The 22,459-nt window shown below is 45.0% G+C and overlaps 1 protein-coding gene across 1 annotated transcript in view; it reads right to left on the bottom strand.

Moving 5' to 3' along the window:
- Positions 1 to 22,459, bottom strand: part of LOC124775905 — a 476,308-nt gene that overhangs the window by 107,734 nt on the left and 346,115 nt on the right. The window contains exons 9-11 of the mRNA XM_047250740.1: positions 16,731 to 16,950; positions 12,106 to 12,240; positions 4,140 to 4,213 (exon numbers count right to left, since the gene is read on the bottom strand). Coding sequence (XP_047106696.1) covers positions 4,140 to 4,213; positions 12,106 to 12,240; positions 16,731 to 16,950 — 429 coding nt within the window. The remainder of the gene's footprint in view (positions 1 to 4,139; positions 4,214 to 12,105; positions 12,241 to 16,730; positions 16,951 to 22,459) is intronic.

Genomic DNA, 22,459 nt, shown 5'->3' with positions numbered 1-22,459 from the left:
CTCTAGTTACACTTCGAGTGAAGGACGAGGCATCTGACCACGTGCAAAGAACACATGTGAGTCTGGTTAAACCTGGTATGTTTTGTTTTCCCTTAATGACCTCCCTGCCTGGGAGTTCAGGTTACGGGAAAGCGGCGTTTCGAGTATTTTGGTCTCTATCTGTAGTACGAAGGAAGGGGTGGAACGAGCGAGAGGGAGGTGATCGAGGCGGACGGTTGTTGGTTGCGGTGACTGGCGGAGAGTACCTGCTTCTTGTGGAGCGGATGGCCACTATTGCCGATGGCACGAATTTTCCAGTGGAAGCGTCATGAGCCGGCGTTTACCATACAGGACAGTGTAGTTGTTAACGCGACGGGCTTGGCGAGACTCCCCCAGTCCTGGCTGTGCTAGTTCGCGTGGTTTCGGGGTTCCTCCTGGAGAAGTCACCGCGGTTCGGGGGAGCCTACGGATCGTGCTCCGCGCTGCCCTAGTCACTCGGAATACCTTCACCAAGGGATTTTTTCGAACACTTCTTGATTTTGCAGTCGAGTATAGAGTCACATTCTAGATCCTTCTGTTTATGGGTGAGCGTCATTTGTAATGTTCGCCAGTAGCTTTTATCGGCTGCCTGCAATTTCTTTGAAGCGGCTGGGCGCTTTCCTTCCATTTGGGTTTCAAATTCAGTTGTGTTGCGTTCCCGCATTTTGCATTCAGTTGGTGATTATTGAAGAGGCCTCTGTCATGTGTTCAACTCCCTCCTATATGGCAATTACCTTATCTGTTTACAGTACTCTTTTTTTTTTAAATCACAGGTGCCCGATTTTAAGTAAAAGTGCAAATATTTGTGTCCTTGTGATTTTGATTTTAAGGTCTTGCGGACTGTGCTCAATTTTAACTTTAGATTTGATGTTGCCTCTGTGGTGTAATTAAAAAAAAGGGGATCCACTTTAATCAGTGGCAGTGACTTGGTTCTTGCAGACATCAGTATACCTCCAAAAATGGCTCTGAGTACTATGGGACTTAACTACTGTGGTCATCAGTCCCCTAGAACTTAGAACTACTTAAACCTAACTAACCTAAGGACATCACACACATCCATGCCCGAGGCAGGATTCGAACCTGCGACCGTAGCGGGCACGCGGTTCCAGACTGTAACGCCTATAACCGCACGGCCACTCCGGCCGGCTCAGTATACCTCCCTCCTTAATTTTAAGCAGAAGAAATGGAATTTTTATACGGTTCTCAAATACTTCTTTTACATTTAAACCATAAATAACCTTTGACATCTTGCGCTGTCGGGTGTTCTGCCGGATATCAGCGTCGTACTTGCACGATATTTCGGTAACGTAGCTCGTTACCTTCGTCAGGTGCTACCTGAGACTACTCCTCGAGTGGACCAGGACTGCAGCGGACAGAAAAGGGAACGGCATTGCTCCAGAAGATCGCAGCGAGCGGGCGCGGACCGCAGAGGGAGCGCCTGGTGAAGGGGGAAGGCCACATGCATAAATACTGGACCAGGTCCACTCGAGGAGTAGTCTCAGGTCACACCTGATGCAGGTAACGAGTTACGCTACCGAAATATCGTGCAAGTACGACGCTGATATCCGGCAGAACACCCGACAGCCCAAGATGTCATTAGATGGCCGGGAAATCTGAAGAGTTATAAATAACCTTTGATTATTGGTTTCTCCCGTGTCTATATCAACTCCAAGTGTGGTATCTTTCAAAGATTTTGTTTTGCTTTACGCTTCTGCTGTTTAAGAGGTTTGCTGGACATGTTGCAGCGGTCAACTTAGTCTTGCTTACTTTGTTGTCGCCAGGGGCAAGGGCCAGATGTCTACACCTGGCGCCTGTTGTGCCGCCAGGACGCTTATGCCCCGATCTGACGTCGGGCTGGTCAATTGTAAATCATTAATATTTAATGTATTTGATGTTTTGTAATCCTCTGTGAAGCATGTCTAAATTTTTTAACATGTGGCATTTGGAATTTAATAATTTTTCTTAAAGCTCATCTTGAATATTTTTTCTTATAAATAGAAAAGAATAATGTTCTCTGAAAACAATGACGATTTATCAGTTTGGAAGCACAAGTTTTAATTAATTTCTTGTTGTTAATAAAATTTTACAGGAGGTACTTAACAACAAATGATGTTCAAGGGTTTTCCCCAGCCCTTTCCTCTAGCACCTGACTGTTTGTGTTCTCTAACTAGGTACACGTCCTTCTTGCCTGTTACGCTAACGTTGCAGAATGAACCCACTTATCAGTATGATGTCGTATTGCCTCAGAGTGCACGCGCTGACTCGTTTTCGAAGGATGTCATAAAGCCCTTGTATACTTTCCTGAGGTAAGTTGGACCACAACTCTTGCAGCTGGTCCTTGTTATCCTAGATACTGGCTCTTTTCTTCTAGATGGAGTTGTCCAAGTCGGTCTCAGACATGTTCTATCGGTGACGGATATAGGAAACTTGCTGCCACGCTACTAAGGATACTGTTGGATGAAAGGCAACACTTGAGGATCACAGGATGTCAGTGACGTAGCGCAATTCATCGCTGAGCTCCGTATGATGTCATCCATCAGCAGTCCGCGGTTCCCGGTCACGGCTGTAGCCTTTTGTGTTGTGATGCTTACGGCAGCCTACGCATGTGACGGTAATTCCCTGCTGTGGCTGCTGCTAGTTCCCGAGCAGTGGTGCGGAATGAAACAGAGTGCTGCATAGAATCCTTTACTTGTTGTCGGACAGCAGGTGCAGATGCGAAGGTGCTACAACGTCCTTGGCGCACGATACAGCGAATCTCCCTTGTGGTGATCGACTAAGAGCGTCAGGAAACCTGTTGATTAGTATGCTTTCCCTCACGTCCCTGTGTAGTCCAGTGCCGGGCCACTGTCACATGCGTGTGCCAGCTGGCCAAATGGAGATACACAGCGAGGGCCCTTTCAAACTCTGTCAGCTGCTGACAACTCTGTCTCACACGAATACGCAGCATCTCCGTGTTCTTCACAGTGATGACTCCTGACGCTGTCCACGCCTCTTATTTACCCTAGCAGGCCTGTTAACAGCACTAAAAACAAACAACAATAATACACTCTGGTATCCATTTTCCCTGTCTCAGAGAAAAGCAACTCTAATCACTTACATACCAGCCAATGGTGTGTTCGTGTACGAAGCTACGTTGTCACCCAACCATACCTTGTGTGTTCTTCACATTTTTTCAGGCAGTGTACATAAACAAAAAAAAATTAGAATAAATATTGCTTTTAGAAAAGTACTAGCACTTGTAAGATGCCCGGAGCGAATTTTGCGGTCATCAGCATCTGTTTTTGCCTTGGTGACTGCTGATTCCAAGAAGACGTCCACTAGCTACAGACAATGTACGGCTTCCCTTGACATACCTTGAGGTGCAGTGGAAAAGTATGCTAGTTTGCGATGAGGATAGCGCAAGTCGACTGGAAGAAGAAAACTGGAAGTAGGAAAACGAAAAGTACTAGCACTTGTAAGATGCCCGGAGCGAATTTTGCGGTCATCAGCATCTGTTTTTGCCTTGGTGACTGCTGATTCCAAGAAGACGTCCACTAGCTACAGACAATGTACGGCTTCCCTTGACATACCTTGAGGTGCAGTGGAAAAGTATGCTAGTTTTCGATGAGGATAGCGCAAGTCGACTGGAAGAAGAAAATACACACACGATTTAACGCCTCCGTCGACAAGCTCCCTCTGAACAAGAAAGGGGAAGAAATTCATCGTTTCCTGTGCAAAGGGACAATTCTAATGTGATTTAGGGCAACCACGGGGAACATGAAGCTGGCTGACAAAATGAGAGTCCATTGTTTTAACCATTGTGCCACGGCACTCGATTAGAAGTGTCAGAATTAGAACTATAGTGCGACACAGGGTTATAACTTGCTACTAATACTCGAACTGTCAGCAACTTTGGTCCTAACAATGCAGCAGATGTCGAATTCATATACTCGTAAAGGACAAAATAGTGTCTTAAGCATCAATAGACGTGTGATGACAGATACTCAGGGAAAAAATATGAACAATATCTTTGCTCTACAGCGGCTAGTAATAGTGAATGTCAGTCTCGGACAGAAAAGTATTTCATTTGACCTTGGTAAAAATATGTGGCCAATAAAAAAGCGCTGTCCTGCACAACTTACGCAGCTGCTGTTCCCGATTTCGCGCGGCTTCTTCCATCTTTGCCTCAAGCTCTTCAATCTCCGCTTCCAGTTTCCTGAAACAATTTGTTTCCTGTTTATGTGTTTTGAAATTTAGAAGCTATTAGCAATAGCGACAGTTATGTTATAAATATTATGCAGCCCGGAGAGAGAAAAACTATAGGGACAAATTAGACCTACTTACTGAGGGTACAGAGAGTAAGATACAATATTTCTATTGATAAGTGATACCATTTGGACGTAGCACCATTGCGACGACGCATGCATCATTACAGTGATAAAAGAGTTCTATGTAAATACAACCATCGACAGCAGACAGATTTAAACTTTGAACTCTGCGCTTTCTGCTCAGAGGTATCTGGAATGTAAGTAATATACAGAGGTTACACAGCAGGAATTAGCACAAAGAGCGTTGGTTGCCAGTGTGTGTAAAGAATGAGCTACGATTTTACTTTAAAAGACTTTGATAAATGGCAGGCGCAGATAACTAGGAGATAGAAAATGAGTTTGACGAAAAAGGCGACGCTTCTCACAAGTTAAGATGTAGCCGATATTAGTATCTTTCGGGGGTAGACGAAAGGCGCTAGAAATGTTTTTGAAAGTCGATGAATGTCTACATCTCATCCAGATAAGCAGATGATGGGATGAAAAATGAAGGATAGAAAGTATTGGATGGGAAATGTATAAGGTGAAAAAATCAGACGTAGTTGAGAGTTTTAAAGGGAACGTTAGGAACGATTCACTGAGACAGAGCAAAGATGTACAGTAAAAGATGAATGGGTAGCTATCAACGATGAATTAGAGACAGCATCATACGAACAACTAGGTAATGCTGAAGGTTAGATGGGTAAATCGGATAACAAATGAAGATATACTGATGTGAGTTCTGAGATTTGATTGACGAAAGAAGAAAATACTAACATGCAGATAATGAAGCAGGCAGAAGGGGAATGCAGGCATCTAAAAATGAGACTGAGTGTGGGTGCAAAATATAAAACCTAGAATGGCTAGAGAGGAAATGCAAAGCTGTGGACAGCTACAGAAAAGGTAGATGCCACATGCAAGAAAATTAAAAAAACCTTTGGAGAAAAGAGAAGCTGTATGAACATCAAGAACTCACATGGCAAGCCAGTCCAAAGCGAGGAATGGCTCAAATGGCTCTGAGCACTATGGGACTTAACTTCTTTGGTCAATCAGCCCCCTAGAACTTAGAACTACTTAAACCTAACCAACCTAAGGACATCACACACACCCATGCCCGAGTCAGGATTCGAACCTGCGACCGTAGCGGTCGCGCGGTTCCAGACTGTAGCGCCTAGAACCGCATGGCCACTGCGGCCGGCAAAGCGAGGAATGGAAGACGGACAGGTGGAAGTTATATATAACAGTATACTGGGAAGAGAAGAGGAAGTGGTTGAGGATAAGATGGGGGATGTGATACTGGGGATGTCTCCTTTTCATACGCAGGCTCCTATTCTGAAAAAATTGCTGATGACTTTAGGAAGGCTAAAAAACAAGTAGGATTTCATACGAAAAATTGATTTGGACTATGTTTACGTCGCACCATGGATGAAAGGTCAGATAATTGCAATCTATCAGGTGTTTATAAAATCAAATATGGATCTTGCGATAATTTTTATGTTGGTCAGGTGCAAAGGGAGTTTAAACTGAGATTTAGAGCGCATAATCACGCTAGTGCTCTGGGTTGTCATTTGAAGGAAAATCATCACCATCTACTTTCGATGGACAACAGCTTAAGCATAATGTATTTTGAGCCGAAAGAAAATTTTTTAGACATTCTTGAGGAATTAAAAATATGTGCCCATCGTTGTTTAGCCCTGAACAGCATTATTAACGAACAAGTTGCTTGTATTAGACAGCAGTTTTTCAATATTTTCGATGGTACGTCACAACAGAAAGGTGAAAAAATACTCTTCTTCCTTTTGTCCGTGTATCACAATTCTACAATGTCCAAAGAATTTTATTTCATAAGGAAAATAATATCTTATGACACTTGAATATCTTGTGTTTTAATTAGTTTTAGCTGGTTTTTAATAATTATTAATTTTGGTTGTTATTACTACTACTTGTGTTTGTGTTTGTGTATTTGTTGGCATGAAAAGTATGACTTATTCTACATTTTACATATATTTTTCTATCTTGAGATCAAATATCCTTTCGAGTTGCAACAGTAATTAAAAACCTATAACAGTAATTTCATATGTAGGAACAGACTTAGTTCAGTGGGTATGAGGAGAGTTTGCAGTAGACAACGCAACTTTAGTTTGTCACATTTCGTTTTGTGTTACGGGTTTGGAAAAACAAACATTGAATAAGATAATACAGTTGCTCACGTCTCCACACGTACGTATGCTAGAACCTATACGCTTAAGCGTTAACGAGCTTACCTGAGCAGAATTGTAGCCGCCACATTCAGTCGTCTAAAAGTAGTGTGCAAGCGAGGTTACAAGAGTCCCCCTATGAATATCATGTATCTTCATGATGTGCTTATTAGCAATTGACAACGGTTTTAAAGCATTGCATTCACTGTGTTCTCAATGTTATGAACTCTTTGAGAAGTGTCTGTAATGTAACTTAAGCTCTTTTATACATATATTTCATATTTAATACGCTTCTGTTACTTTTTTCCAGCAGCTCATCTGTAATTGGGCAGCATCCTAAACGCATAATGGAAATATACAAAGGTTCTAGGAACATCAAATGTCATTTATTGCCCAACCTACCAGCTGTTTTAAATTCTTTTAATAATTTTAATAAGCCGTAATTGCAACATACCAAACGAATTATCTACAGAAGAACGGAACGCTGACAAAAGATGGGGGGGGGGGGGGGGGGGGGAACAACCAGAGTGAGTTCCTGAACAGTGTAAGAAGACACAAGGCAGTACTGATCCTGCGACGTGTCTTGGAAGACGGATTGAAGAAAGATAAACCTGCGATTAGAGCATTTATAAACTTAGAAAAAACTTTTGACGATTTGGGGAATACACTTTTGGAATTATAAAATTGTTAAGGGTAAAATACGGGAAGTGTATGTTATTTAACCATGTGCAGAAGCCTAACTGCAGTTCTAAGATCGAAGGACCTGAAAGAAAGGCACTAGTTGAGAGGGAAGTGAGACAGGGTTCTATCCTGCTACTAGTACTATTCAAAGTATGTATACAGCAGTAAAGGAAATTCAGGAAAAATTTGAAAAAATGGATTTAAAGTAAGGGAGAAGAAATGGGAAACTGAAAGTTTTGTTTAGTCAGTGTGAGAATGTTACAGAAACGCTAAACGAACTGCTGTGAGAGACTCTACAAGAAAGACGTTGTACATCGCGTAAGCACTACTCACAAAACACCGAGAGAACTCGTTCCTAAACGAGTCAGCGATAACTTCATTTCATACAGCAAACATCGCGACTAATGACTGCTGCAGAAAATTTAGAGTATGTTTTAGCTTATACGGATGGATACCGACAATCATTCTTCCCATGTGCCACTCGTGAAGGAAATAGGGATGGGACAAAATGAATCTGGCACAGTATGTATCCTCTACCATTCACTGTACAATAGCTCAAGGAGTACAGGTGCAGATTCAGAAATAGACATCAGAAAAATATGCCGCACTGGTACAAGGATGTGAAAAATTATAAAGCAGTCTGGCGTTTCTCATCCAATCAGTGGTACTGTGACGTGACGTTATACTGGATGTCCCAGGAGGAATAGTCAGTGTTCAAGGATATGAGAGAAACTATCATTCGAAGCAAAATGTCCAGTAAACATGAGCTCTAAAACGCCTACCTTAAGAGCTAAGAGCACTTGTTCAGTAGAAGAGATGTGTTTCACAGTGGAAAGTGGGAAGCCCTTGAGCTCGTCTCTTTTCATTTAGTTTTCTTCAAATTGCGACTGTAGGGGAATTGAGTTAGTTAGATTACAGTGAGTGCATGGTCAGATTTCATTTCCTCTTTTAAATATTCTGCTATCAAAGATGGTAGCAGCGATATCGGTTTGGTTTTATGTGTGAGCTTTGAAAGTAAGGAGTGCTGAGAATATGAGACAAGTGACTTTTATCGAGGCTTAGCGAAATGATCTCCGGGAACCCCAGGGGAAGCAGACTTTGCAGAATTATAGGGGAGGAGAACACCAGGTAAAGACACCTCGCCTGGTTAAGGAGAAAGTCGCTTCTGCCAGCGGTGTGCTGGTGCACGGGCTATTGTGCAGTTTACAGCACAGGTCCAATGTGGGCATCCGACATAATAGCATTCATTTGGTGGGACGGAATTCTGGGAGCGCGTGGTAGGGGCTAGTATCATGTTAACAGAAATGCTCCAGCAGATGAACAGTATTCCAAAGAAACATGGCAAAACAGCTCTGACATGAAATTTCCTGGCAGATTAAAGCTGTGTGCCGGACCGAGAATCGAAATCGAGACCTTTGCCTTTCGCAAGCATGTACTCTGCCAACTGAATTAGTCAAGCACGACTCATGACCCGTTCTCAAAGCTTTACCTCCCACGGTACCTCGTTTCCTGCTTTTCAAACATCACAGAATTTCTCCAGCGAAGCTTCCATGAAGTTCCTGTAAGTTTCACTGGAGAGCTTGTATGAAGTTTGGGACGTAGGAGACGAGGAACTGGCAAAGTAAAGCAATGTGGACGGGTCGTGAGTCATCCTTGGGTAGCTCAGTTGGTATACCACTTGCCCACAACAGGCAAAGGTCTCAGGTTTAGTCTCAGTTTTATTCTGCCACGAAGTTTCAGATCAGTGGACACTCTGCTGCAGAGTGACAATTTCGTTCTGCCACCTCCGACCTACTAAAGATTCAGACGTTGCAGCAGAGTCGGCGACTTGCCTTGTGGACAGTTTTTTTTAATATTTCTCAGGAGGTCAGCTGGTGGTCCTGAGAGTAGCGGTTAGTGCGATATAGAGACTTCAGAAGGTGCAACACTTACGGGAAGATTTCTTTGGAAGAGGGGAGAATATTCAATCATCGGCTTGTTGATGTTTCACATTTTTTTGGTAGGATATTTTTTTAAAGAAGCAGTTAAGTCACTGGTGCGTTATAGTAAATTCTGAGAGAATTGTTGGTCGTATTTTATTGGCTGGAAGGAAGGAACAAGCAGCTGTTTGTGGACTCAAAAGGTAAGGACTTCGTCGTGGGACTTGGAGGTGAACAGATCAGCGCTCTGCAGGTAGCTCGTTCAGCCGGCGGAGCTGTCTGGGGTCCACTGCTGGAGTCCTCAGTTGAACGACCGTAGCGTCGATTAGTTGACAGCGAGACACGAAGTCTCCACTCTGCACATATTAGCCCAAAGATTACGGTGAACATCGCTTGTAGCTCCGGCATATTAGGGCGAACAAGAGTTATTAGTTCAGATTCATGACAGGTTTCACTGTCTCATGTTCATCGGTATATCCTCAGATTTTGGGACTCTTCAGTTCTTGATTCACACCAACAGTCACTGTAATCATGACACAGTCAAGTTGCGATATATTTCAGAGTCAGATGCGAGACTGCTAAGCAACTCCACCCTGTCGAGGAACTCTGTCATCTGATAGTGTTAGTTTTAGAATTCAAATCAGAAAGTATGTCATTATAACGTAGAAAATTTCATCATTGTTTTGAATGCTACATGATTCAAAATATTTTTAGCAATAAACCGTAGAGGGCATTTAAATCTTGAGTTTATAATCCCATTCAAACCTTTTCAGTGACCTTGAGATTCACTGCTGGGGTTAAAATACACTACTGGCCATTAAAATTGCTACACCACGAAGATGACGTGATACAGACGCGAAATTTAACCGACAGGAACAAGATGCTGTGATACGCAAATGATTAGCTTTTCAGAGCATTCACACAAGGTTGGCGCCGGTGGCAACACCCACAGTATGCTGACATGACGAAAGTTTCCAACCGATTTCTCATACACAAACAGCAGTTGACAGGAGTTGCCTGGTAAAACGTTGTTGTGATGCCTCGTGTAAGGAGGAGAAATGCGTACCATCACGTTTCCGACTTTGATAAAGGTCGGATTGTAGCCTATCGCGATTGCGGTTTATCGTATCGCGACATTGCTGCTCGCTTTGGTCGAGATCCAATGACTGTTGGCAGACTATGCAATCTGTGGGTTCAGGAGGCTAATACGGAACGCCTTGCTGGATCCCAACGGCCTCGTATCACTAGCAGTCTAGATGACAGGCATCTTATCCGCATTGCTGTAACGGATCGTGCAACCACGTCTGGATCCCTGAGTCAACAGATGGGGACGTTTGCAAGACAACAACCATCTGCACGAACAGTTCGACGACGTTTGCAGCAGCATGAACTATCAGCTCGGAGACCGTGGCTGCGGTTACCCTTGACGCTGCATCACAGATAGGAGCGCCTGCGATGGTGTACTCAACGACGAACCTGGGTGCACGAATGGCAAAACGTCATTTTTTCGGATGAATCCAGGTTCGGTTTACAGCATCATGATGGTCGCATCCGTGTTTGGCGACATCGTGGTTAACGCACGTTGGAAGCGTGTATTCGTCATCCCCATACTGGCGTATCACCCGGCGTGATGGTATAGGGTGCCATTGGTTACACGTCTCGGTCACCTCTTGTTCTCATTGACAGCACTTTGAACAGTGGACGTTACATTTCAGATGTGTTACGACCCGTGGCTCGACCCTTCATTCGATCCCTTTGAAACCCTACATTTCAGCTGGATAATGCACGACCGCATGTTGCAGGTCCTGTACGGGCCTTTCTGGATACATAAAATGTTCGACTGCTGCCCTGGCCAGCACATTCTCCAAATCTCTCACCAACTGAAAACGTCTGGTCAATGGTGGCCGAGCAACTGGCTCGTCACAGTACGCCAGTCATTACTCTTGATGAACTGTGGTATCGAGTTGAAGCTGCATGGGCAGCTGTACCTGCACACACCATCCAAGCTCTGTTTGACTCAATGGCCAGGCGTATCAAGGCCGTTATTACGGCCAGAGGTGGTTGTTCTGGGTACTGATTTCTCAGGGTCTATGCACCCAAATTGCGTGAAAATGTAATCACATGTCAGTTGTATTATAATATATTTGTCCAATGAATACCCGTTTATCATCTGCATTTCTTCTTGGTGTAGCAATTTTAATGACCAATAGTGTAATTTATAGCGTTAGTAAATCCGTTGCGTGTATTAAATTCATCCTTGAGTCCCAAGGGTTTGCCTGTTTTACAATTAATTCTGATTCAATTAAGTTCACTTACGCACACGGGTTTTTGCAACGTAGATGAACAAGTGCTCATACAGCTTATGCTACGCACTGCAGAGCTCATGTTTACTGGACACTTTTTCTTGTTTTGATCCATACTGCCACCTTTCAAAATATGGAATTCAAAGAGCTTGCTGTAGTAGACATTTCGTTAACAGTATCGAAGACAAAGAAGTGCTCGTAGCTCTTGAGGTATGCGTTTAAGAGCCCATGTTTACAGGACTCTTTTGTGTGAAATGATCGCTTCTGTCATATCCCTGAATACTGACCATTCCTCCGGGGACACCCTGTATTCAATGAATTCCATACGTGGAAGGTCGTCACAGCGTAAGCGTCCAAAAAATATGACAATGGGAGAAGAGCAACAGAGCTTGACTTCTTCTTTTTTTAATGAAGCGAACAAAGGCTGGCCGAACGACTTCCGTTGATTGGTCGCTAAAGACGAACCTCAGATGCAGTTAGAAACCTAAAAGCGATGTTGAAGTAAAGCTATTCAAAAGACGATAGTAAATATGGTGTGCAAAGAGGCTTAGGTTCTGATGCGTGGTTGATCATTGTGAGGGGAAGACGATTGACTCTTTGTGATAAAAGATAGCACGTCGCCTAGCTGATCAGAGGAGAGCAGCTGGTTGTGAGATAAGGTACGAGTATAATGGCACTAGAAGAGTGGTGTCGGAACTCTTACCTGCAGACGTCTTCATTGTTCTTGAGCTTGTCCAGCAGGTCCATGTTCTCGTCGAGGAGCCGGTAGCTCCGCTCTGTCCGTACGGACTCGTTCCGGCACACGCCGCCAATGGCCTTGCGGTCGCGATCGCTTTCACTGAAAACGCGTAATTACACTGAAAGTCTATAACGAACTGAACATTACTGAAGCAAAAACTAAACGCGAAACAGTGAAGGAAAAGAAAGTATTTGATATTTTGTTCCATTTTTTCTCTCATTATTAGACTCATTCAAATGGTTCAAATGACTCTAAGCACTATGGAACTTAACATCTGAGGTCATCAGTCCCCTAGACTTAGAACTACTTAAACCTAACCAACCTAAGGACATCACACACATCTATGCCCAAGGCAGGATTCGAACCTGCTACCGTAGCAGCAGCGCGATTCCGGACTGAAGCGCCTAGAACAGCTCGGCTACAGGGGCGGGTATTACACTCATTCTACCCCATAAATCTGAAGGATGGAAGAGTCAGAGTTAAACTTGCATTTTAGATGAAGATTCGACAGTTTACTTTTCAAATCCCTTTCATAAACCGAAATCTATTGAAACCTCCTGGCGATTAAAACTGTGTGCCGGACCGAGACTCGAACTCGGGACCCTTGCCCGTCACGGGAAAGTGCTTTCTTTCAGGAGAGCTTGTTCGGCAGAGTTCGCAGGAGAGCTTCTGTAAAGTTTTAGAAAGTAGGAGACGAGGTACTGACAGAAGTAAAGCTGTGAGGACGGGGCGTGAGTCGTGCTTGGGCAGCTCAGATGGTCAGCCGGCACGGTAGCTCAGCGTGTTGGGTCAGAGGGTTAGCTGCCCTCTGTAATAAAAAAACTGAGTTAATCGATCAACAACGAACTTAAACGGATGTATTACGACGTCCGCCGCGAGCAGATGCAGCGAACAAAAACGAACAAAATGAGATTTGGAAAAAAAAAGATGGTAGAGCACTTGCCCGCGAAAGGCAAAGGTCCCGAGTTCGAGTCTCGGTCCGGCACAAAGTTTTAATTTGCCAGGAAGTTTCATATCAGCGCACACTCCGCTGCAGAGTGAAAATCTCATTCTGGAAACATCCCGCAGGCTGCGGCTAAGACATGTCTCCGCAATATCCTTTCTTTCAGGAGTGCTAGTTCTGCAAGATCCGCAGGAGATCTTCTGTAAAGTTTGGAAAGTAGGAGACGAGGTACTGGCAGACGTAAAGCTGTGAGGACGGGGCGTGAGTCGTGCTTGGGCAGCTCAGATGGTAGAGCACTTGCCCGCGAGGGGCAAGGGTCCCGAGTTCGAGTCTCGGTCCGGCACGCAGTTTTAGTCTGCCAGGAGATTTCGTATCAGTGCACACTCCGCTGCAGAGTGAAAATCTCGTTCCCGAAATCTATTCAAGTGGTTCAAATGACTCTGAGCACTATGGGACTCAACTGCTGAGGTCATTAGTCCCCTAGAACTTAGAACTAGTTAAACCTAATTAACCTAAGGACATCACAAACATCCATGCCCGAGGCAGGATTCGAACCTGCGACCGTAGCGGTCTTGCGGTTCCAGACTGCAGCGCCTTTAACCGCACGGCCACTTCGGCCGGCCCGAAATCTATTGATTTCATAGAAGTATTAGCAACTGGAAACGAATAGGCTCATTTACAAACATTTATCCAGTTTTGTTTCGTCTCATTGTTCTTAGGAAGTACATGAGACTTCCTTCCTAATTGTTACGTTGCCTGTAGTGGTTAATACACCTCACGACGACACAGAACACCACTATTTTTCAGTGAAACACATTCAAAACGTACTCTCAGAAACCCTCATTACACTGATAATAGTAGCGTAATCCTGTATTTACTCGTCAACCACCCACACGAAGTTACATTCACGTAAACGACCCTGTAATCACTCAAAAACGCAATGACCATACAGTAGGTTATGGCAGTGGCGAGCTACTTAGCGGTGGTACGGTAGGTTGTGAAATGTGTCATAGGTTGCTAAAGCGCATACACCCTGTGGTCCCTACCGTGTATTCTAGTAAACGCGGTGCTTACTGTTTCGGCACAGGGCAAAATAGCAGTCCACGGCACACGAGAATCACTTCGTAATGACTACTGTATGCAGAAATACTGTGTTCTTGGCTCTCTAATGTTGGCTGCTACCTGCCACAAAACAGTCACGGTCTTAAGTCTACCCGTCTCTGCTGATCCAGAACTAGGAAGCCCGGCTCAGGACGTCGTGACAAATATAATACTATTTGCGAAAACTGGAAAACCAAAAAGGGGGCGAAGTTATAATTAAATTTATTTCACAGATTAACGGCATAACAGTACACAAATGATTAGTATTACAGAACTTTATATACTCTCTGATCATGAGAATTCAGTACAGTGTGAAGCTGCAACGTGCTGCAACCAGAGCCTCTAGACGTCGTAGCATGGAATGAAAACGGTCTCGATATGCTGCTGGGGAACGCCAACTCCATGAGGTGCGTACGAAGAACACCGACAGTGGTAGCAGAAGGACCAGAACGAACACTTTGCCACGAGACCACATCAAACACATACTCCATGGGTGATGTGTCAGGCAAACTTGCAGCCCAGAGGATCAGCGGTAGCCACTATTATTCGAAGAAGACTTGCACATTTCTTGCCGCACGTGGCCGCTGAAATATGGCATGTCGAGCTGCGTGCAGGATGGACATAGCCTCGGCCTCTAAGACGTCCCTGATGTAGCGGTTGCTGTTCAGACTGCCTCTCAGTATGAGGAGGCGAGACCATAGGTTGCAGGCAATGGCACGTCAAATCGTTACATCTCGCGTGTGTTAGCTGTGTCGTTCCAAAATGCAGTCTGCCCGATAGTTATCACCATGGTAACGGCTAACACGTCCGCAGCTCGTGGTCTTGCGGTAGCGTTGTCGCTTCCCGCGCACGGGGGCCTGGGTTCGATTCCCGGCGGGGTCAGGGATTTTTCCTGCCTCGAGATGACTGGGTGTTGTTGTGTCGTCTTCATCATCGTCATTCATCCCCATTATGGACGGAGGAAGACAATGGCAAACCACCTCCTCTAGGACCTTGCCTAGTATGGCAGTGCGGGTCTCCCGCATCGTCTCCTACGCTCCTCGGAGTATGGGACCTCATCATCAACGACTAACACGCATGCTGCCACCACTGTAGGACAAATTGAGGGGGGTGCTCGTCCGAAGATTACATTTTATTACTCAGCACGCATTATGGCGTTCACATGCCCACGGCTGTCTGAGGTATTGGTGGCGTTCAGACACTGGAACCCGACGCAATATATCGATACCATCGTCCAGTCCTCGGCAGAAGGCGTCGAATTGTCGGCTCGGACAGGTCCATACCCGTTGCATTGCTCCACTGTCGAGTCCACACTGTGGAGCATGTTGTTCTATCTGTGACAGCCACATTACGTTGTCTAGTATCTGCTCATCACTGTGCTTGACCCTCTTCAATCCTCTGGTTCTCCACAAGCATCACTATCCTAGCAGCAAGTTCTATACGACCTGCAATGTTATGTTACAACAAACCCAGACATCAATCATTTTGTCCTATTTTAACGTACTCAGTTGTCCGCCCCCGGTAGCTGAGTGGTCAGCGCGACATAATGTCAATCCTAAGGAACCGGGTTAGACTCCCGGCTGGGTCGGAGATTTCCTCTGCTCAGGGGTTCCCGACGGGAGGCCCTAGTCACACGACACTTATTTTACTCACTCAGTTGCTGATATTGCGCCTTTTGACGTCGTCTAGGCATAGTGGCACTCGCTTGCAAGTTCCCAACTCGTATGGAGGCTCTGCGCCACCTAATCTTGGCGTAACGCTGACCTGTCTGCACGTAAACTAGAGGACGCTGCTGGGCCTAGGTGGACGCCATCTCTATTCTATTCTATCGCTTGAGCCTTGTTCCGCAGTTACGCAGGGTCAGCCATCCTTAATCGGATTTGGCATGTTAATGGTTAAGGGGTGGCTGGATGCCCTTCCTGCCGCCACCCCATACCCCCCAGGATGGAATTAGTGTACCCCAACTGTGTGCGTCGAGTGTAATCCATGGAATAGTGCGAATGTGTTCAGATGTCTGCGAGCCGTGTAACTAAGGCGGAACATGGGGACCAACCCGGTATTCACCTATCGGGATGTGGAAAACCACCTAAAAACCACATCCAGGCTGGCCGGCACATCGGCCCTCGTCGTTAATCCGCCCCGGGGCCGGCGCGCCTACCCGAGTTCAGGAAGCAGCGCGTTAGCGCTCTCGGCTACCCTGGCGGGGTAGGTGGATGCTGCTATCTCTTTTGAGTCCTTATCATTTATTAAGGTTCCGCTGTTCTCTACAGCCTCCGATTTTGGAGTGATTCATACCAGTCGTTCTGGGTGTTGCTATTTCCAGAAACAGCAGTGCAATAAATGGTTAAACATTAAGAGAAATTCGACAAACGAGCGAGTGCCTCACCTTCCTTTGGGTTCCATGGGTCTAGCTGACAGTAACAAAAACGTCGCGGCCTGAAGTCTACCCAGTTTCGCCTATACAGAACTAGGAAGCACCACCTCAACACGTCGTGAAAGGCAGTGAGTGTTTAATCATTTGGGATAACTTGAGCGGGTGACTGACCTGCCGCTGGAGTCTATGAGCCTGGTGACCTCGCGGGGCGCGTAGCAGTAGATGGGGGTGTGGCCCAGCACGGCGGGAGCAGCGGCCAGAGGGCTGGCTGTCTCGACCACTTCGTCCTCCACGTCCACGATCACTGCAGAAGGGCCGTCCTCCGCGTCCTCGCCCTCACCGTCCTCCAATGCGTCCGTGCGCAGGCGCGGCTCCGACACTGCCCGTCCATCTGACACCCAAAACAATTCAGGAAGTCACCATCTGCAAACTCAGAAACGTACAGGACGCATATCTAGTCAATGCGGACGACCCTGATAAATATTTTCCGCAGATCCTCTCAGTTCTCGCTAGAATAAAACAAACATGTTCTAGTGTGTCAGGTGCTGTTGCGAAAAAATTATTTATCGCTGCTGTGGCCTTCAGTCCGAGTGGTGAAAAAAACTTTTTATCGCTGCTGTGGTCTTCAGTCCGAAGACTGGTTTGATGCAGCTCTCCAAGCTACATTATCCTGTGGCAAGCCTCTGGATCTCCGAATAACTACTGCAACGTACATCTTTTTAACCTGCTTACTGTATTCGTCCCTTGGTCTCCCTCTCCAATTTTATACCGCACGCTCCCCTCCAGTACTAAAGTGACAATTCCTTGATGTTTCAGAATGTGTCCTATCAACCGATCCTTTCTTTTAGTCAAGTTATGCAACAATTTTCTTTTCGCTCCAATTTTATTCATCGCTTCTGTTCTGACGTCACATCAAGCACCGGCACGTCTGCCTGGAACGTTACAGCAGAATGGTGTTTGGTTCAAATGGCTCTGAGCACTACGGGACCTAACATCTGAGGTCATCAGTCCCCTAGAACTTAGAACTACTTAAACCTAAGGACATCACACACATCCACGCTCGAGGCAGGATTCGAACCTGCGACCGTAGCGGTCACGCGGTTCCAGACTGAAGCGCCTAGAACCGCTCGGCCACACCGGCCGGCAGAATGGTGTTTACATGTCAATGGCACGTTAGATGGATACGCCGTATTCGACGAATATTTACTGTTTGCACGATATACGAGAGAGAATTGTCAGAGCATGTGCTGCGATAAGTGCCGAAGTGACAAGGAATACCACTCAATCCGTGACAGGAAAATTGCAGCACCGTATTTGATACCAATGGTCATCACTTCGAACATGTTCTGTAAATAGAGGTTCATACCACCTTTTTGACCTTCGTTGAGTTTCAAAGACCTTACTGTTACACATCATTGGATTCGTCTCAGTAGCCGTTACCATAAAATAAGTACCATACTATAGTATCCCATTAAAAAAAACAAATTTGACCTTCGTATTTCTGACGCGACACCACCTAGCAACAAAAAACCAATGTGATACTATGGCCCTCGTTGTCTGATACAACTTTTGTCCCACAAACTTTTCAGCTACTATCATACTTTTGGAGTTATTATAGGTGGCAATAGTTGGTGACTCACCCTGTATATTGTCATTCGTTGAAAATTAAGGTTTAACGTCCCGTGGACGACAATGTCAGTGTCGGAAACAAGCACAGATCTGGGGAGGATGGAGCAGGACGTCATCCGTGTCCTTTACAGCGGGACAATCAGAGAATTTACTTTAATCGACTTGGGGAACCAAGGGAAACACACATCTGCGTGGCCTCACGGGGATTTTAACTGACATCTTCTTACATGTTCCTTCAATGTTTTATTGCTGTGTTATGCAGCTCGCTGTCACTCGTTCAGTCCCATATTGTGAATTTTATCGATGTTATCTGAAGAAAGTCTATGCTTGAAGGGAGCGATCAGTACTGGAAAATCAAGAAGACTTTTGTTCATCGATAAACCATCTCAAAACATGACTCATTGGTAGGAACCTCGCACTTACACTGACTTTCAATATACAGCGTGTAACAGGTGGAAGTGCAGATATTTTTATAATTGATGCCTTAATATATATCAGTGTGTTTATTTTTTCTCTGCTTCGAATGGTCTTCCTACAAGCACACCACATGATTTACTACCTGATGTTTTCTGCATGGCCATACATGCAGCACTAAGTGGACTACCCCTGGCAAACTACCCGCTGTCCAGGGAGAAAATAACACTAATGGCTTGCTCTTGCCAGAGGTACTTGGAGGTACTAACTAGCCTAAAAACATGTGACTTGTAATAGCTATAATTATCAGCCTAGAAATGAAGTAAATACTCATGTATTGTTTTTAAGCGCACCATCCTCAGTCATCTATAGAAACAGCTCCAATTATATCAGTTACACCCTTGACATAGTCTGAGGCCAGGAATCAAAATGCTTTTTCTCAATTTTTATACAAGGCTTTTGAATCTTACAGATAAATCGAAACCAGTTTAGCAACTGTGATATTTTATGCTAATACTTACAGTAAAGTCATTTGTTAAATAATTTTATTTATTGTTTACAAATTAACACATACAATGGTAGCGCTTTATGAAAAGTCATATAAACAAACCAATTTCCCAAATCACGTTGACCCTTGAAACAGGTTATTGCGCAGATAGCACCACTGTTATAGAGCTAAGCTTAAAGTGCAAAATGTAAGGAGGAATGTAACTTTCGCATCATGTGTTACTGCCAAGTAACATAGCTCGATGAAACTTGGACCGAACATAGGAAGAAATAATAGAGTATAGTACAGAAGATAACTAAAAGAAATACGCAGTGAGTAGAAGAGGAATGACATTTTTATTCAAAGATAATAATTACGCCGAAGTCACCGTGATTCACGACAGTCTCCTGGAAATTATAAAAGGCGGGACATGGTTCTTTATAGGGCATGTGATCACCATGGGTGACAAGGCATGCTCTGCAACGAACTCCCATGTTGGTCATAAGGTTGGTTCTTGTGGTAGGGCGTTCTATTCCTCCACTAGTGCATGTGATGACAGCTGGATGTTAATTGGTGCATGTGGATGTCATGCCACACATGCCCCCAACGCATCTTATGTTTTCCCCATGGGATTTAAGTTGGGGGAACGGACAGGCCAGTTCATTCACTGAATATCCTCTCATTCCAATAGCTCCTCCAGCTGTCCTGTTCGGTGCGGTCGCGCATTGTCTTCCATAAAAATGAAGTCAGGCCCAAAAACACCCCTCAGGAGACGCACATGGTGAAGGAGTACTCATCATAATAACGTTGACTGGTGAGTGTACTGTGTTCAGAGCTTTGGAGGTCAGTACCCCCCGCCCCCCCACATGCAACATTATGGCCCCCCCACATCATAACCTCTGGATCGTCAAAACGATCATGATCGTCAGTATTACTGGATGCATTACGTGTTCCCACCTCTCGCCACAGGACGGTAGGTCTAGTATTGCCAGACATGATCATTTTGGCAGCTCAGCTCTTATGTTGTGGGAAGCCATAATCTTGCATGGGCGTAATGACCTCCAAAGCTTTGACCACGGTACCCTTACTGGTCAACGCTATTATGACACTGTAATCCTTCCCCAGGTGCTTCCTTTTAGGTGTGTTTGGCCCTGACTTCGTTTTTATGGAAGATGAAACGCGACCGAATGGAACAGCGCGGGTGGAGGGTATGTTGGAACGAACGGGTACTCTGCAAATGGACTGACCTGCCCATTTACCCAACTAGAAACAGCGTGGAGCATGTGTGGGATGGATTGCAGCACGTCCACACGCACAAGCGACCATCCAGCAGTTGTCAGTTGCACGGATGGTGGAATGGAATGCCCTGCCACAAGAGCTGTAGCAGTTCTTTGTATGTGTGGTCCAAGTTTCATCGACCTATATTACTTTGCAGTGACACATAATGCGAAAGCTATTTCCTGCCTTAAGTTTTGCACACCAGTGTATCTTCGATGTCACTGACATCCGTATTACAGCGGGAGTAGAGTCACCTTTCCTACACACTTTTGTACTGTCTGATAATGTAACACTGGCCATTGAAACTGCACTGCATTCAAGGCGACATGAAGCAAACGTCAAGATGGCATACTTGGATATGCAGATGACTAGCAATTCAGCTAGGTGGAAGGTGTAATGCCATCTACATTCTATGGATAAGGAAATAATACTCAGCGGCATTTTTATTCATAAATCGCTTTTGAATGTTGTTTGTTACACATCATGTGAGATGGAGATGTGTCTACTAGCACTTTTTGGAATCTGGCAGCGACATATCATGATCTATCGGGACTGTGGTTTATCACTCCATGACATTACTGTTTGCGTTGATTGGAATCCCATCCAAATGTGGAATCGATGACACATTACTCGTTCGGCAGTGCAGGATCCATAGGGATGTCACGCAGATTGAGTCAGGAAATGGACTCATTTCCAGCAAGACGAGCATCCACATGGAGGGTGCGATCACGTCCGGATCATCACGGAATGCCAGCACCGTGCCCTTTGTTGCGGCTCCAACAATGCGACAACAGAGACAAAGGCGCGTCGACAGTGGTGCGTCTAACGACAAAACTGGACACAGGAATGGTACCACGTAATATTCTCAGACCAGTCACAATTCTCAGTTCAGATCGTGATGAGAGTATCGGTGTGGCAGCTCCAAGGAGAGCAAACGTTGTCAGATTACACTCGACATCACCATAGGCGCTCAGCGGGTGGTGGAATGGTATGGGGTGTGATTGGGTATACTACACGCTCACCTCTGATGAGCATAGCCGGAAATGTGAACAGCAGCTGTTAAATTTCTAATTTGTTGAGACTGGTGGCTGAGCCGTATCTTGGAAGACTGCGTGACATTATCTTTCAACAAGGTGGCACAAGAACGCATTTGACTCGTCATGTCCTGACCTACCTCGACACTATACACAGAGGGTGTTCAACTGTAGCCCTGGCCCTCACATCGTCCACACGTCCACTGAAAGCATCCTGTCATACGTTGCCATGAGACACCAACAAAGCTTCTCAGTTTTGGCACAGAGTTGAAGATAGAATGATACAGCCATGTTTGTCATCCAAGCCCATTTCTGTGGTATTACATATTGATACAATGACAATGGAATTGCAAGTTTCCATCAGACTGGAATACTCTCTTTCAAATTCTGAAGGTGGCAGGGGTAAAATACAGGGAGCGAAAGGCTATTTACAATTTGTGCAGAAACCAGATGGCAGTTATAAGAGTCGAGGCACATGAAAGGGAAGCAGTGGCTGGGAAGGGAGTGAGACAGGGTTGTAGTCTCTCCCCGATGCTATTCAATCTGTATATTGAGCAAGCAGTGAAGGAAACAAAAGAAAAATTCGGAGTAGGTATTAAAATTCATGGAGAAGAAATAAAAACTTTAAGGTTCGCCGATGACATTGTAATTCTGTCAGAGACAGCAAAGGACTTGGAAGAGCAGTTGAACGGAATGGATAGTGTCTTGAAAGGAGGTTATAAGACGAACATCAACAAAAGCGAAACGAGGATAATGGAATATATTCGAACTGAATCACGTGATGCTGAGGGAATTAGATTAGGAAATGAGACACTTAAAGTAGGAGGTGTGTTTCGCTATTTGGGGAGAAAAATAACTGATGATGGTCGAAGTAGAGAGGATATAAAATGTAGACTGGCAATGGCAAGGAAAGCGTTTCTGAAGAAGAGAAATTTGTTAACATTGAGTATAGATTTAAGTGTCAGGAAGTCATTTCTAAAAGTATTTGTATGGAGTGTAGCCATGTATGGAAGTGAAACATGGACAATAAATAATTTGGACAAGAAGAGAATAGAAGC

This window comes from Schistocerca piceifrons, chromosome 2 (genome assembly GCF_021461385.2).
Source record: "Schistocerca piceifrons isolate TAMUIC-IGC-003096 chromosome 2, iqSchPice1.1, whole genome shotgun sequence".
Classification (NCBI taxonomy): Eukaryota; Metazoa; Arthropoda; class Insecta; order Orthoptera; family Acrididae; genus Schistocerca; species Schistocerca piceifrons.
This window is presented reverse-complemented; position numbering and strand designations above follow the sequence as displayed.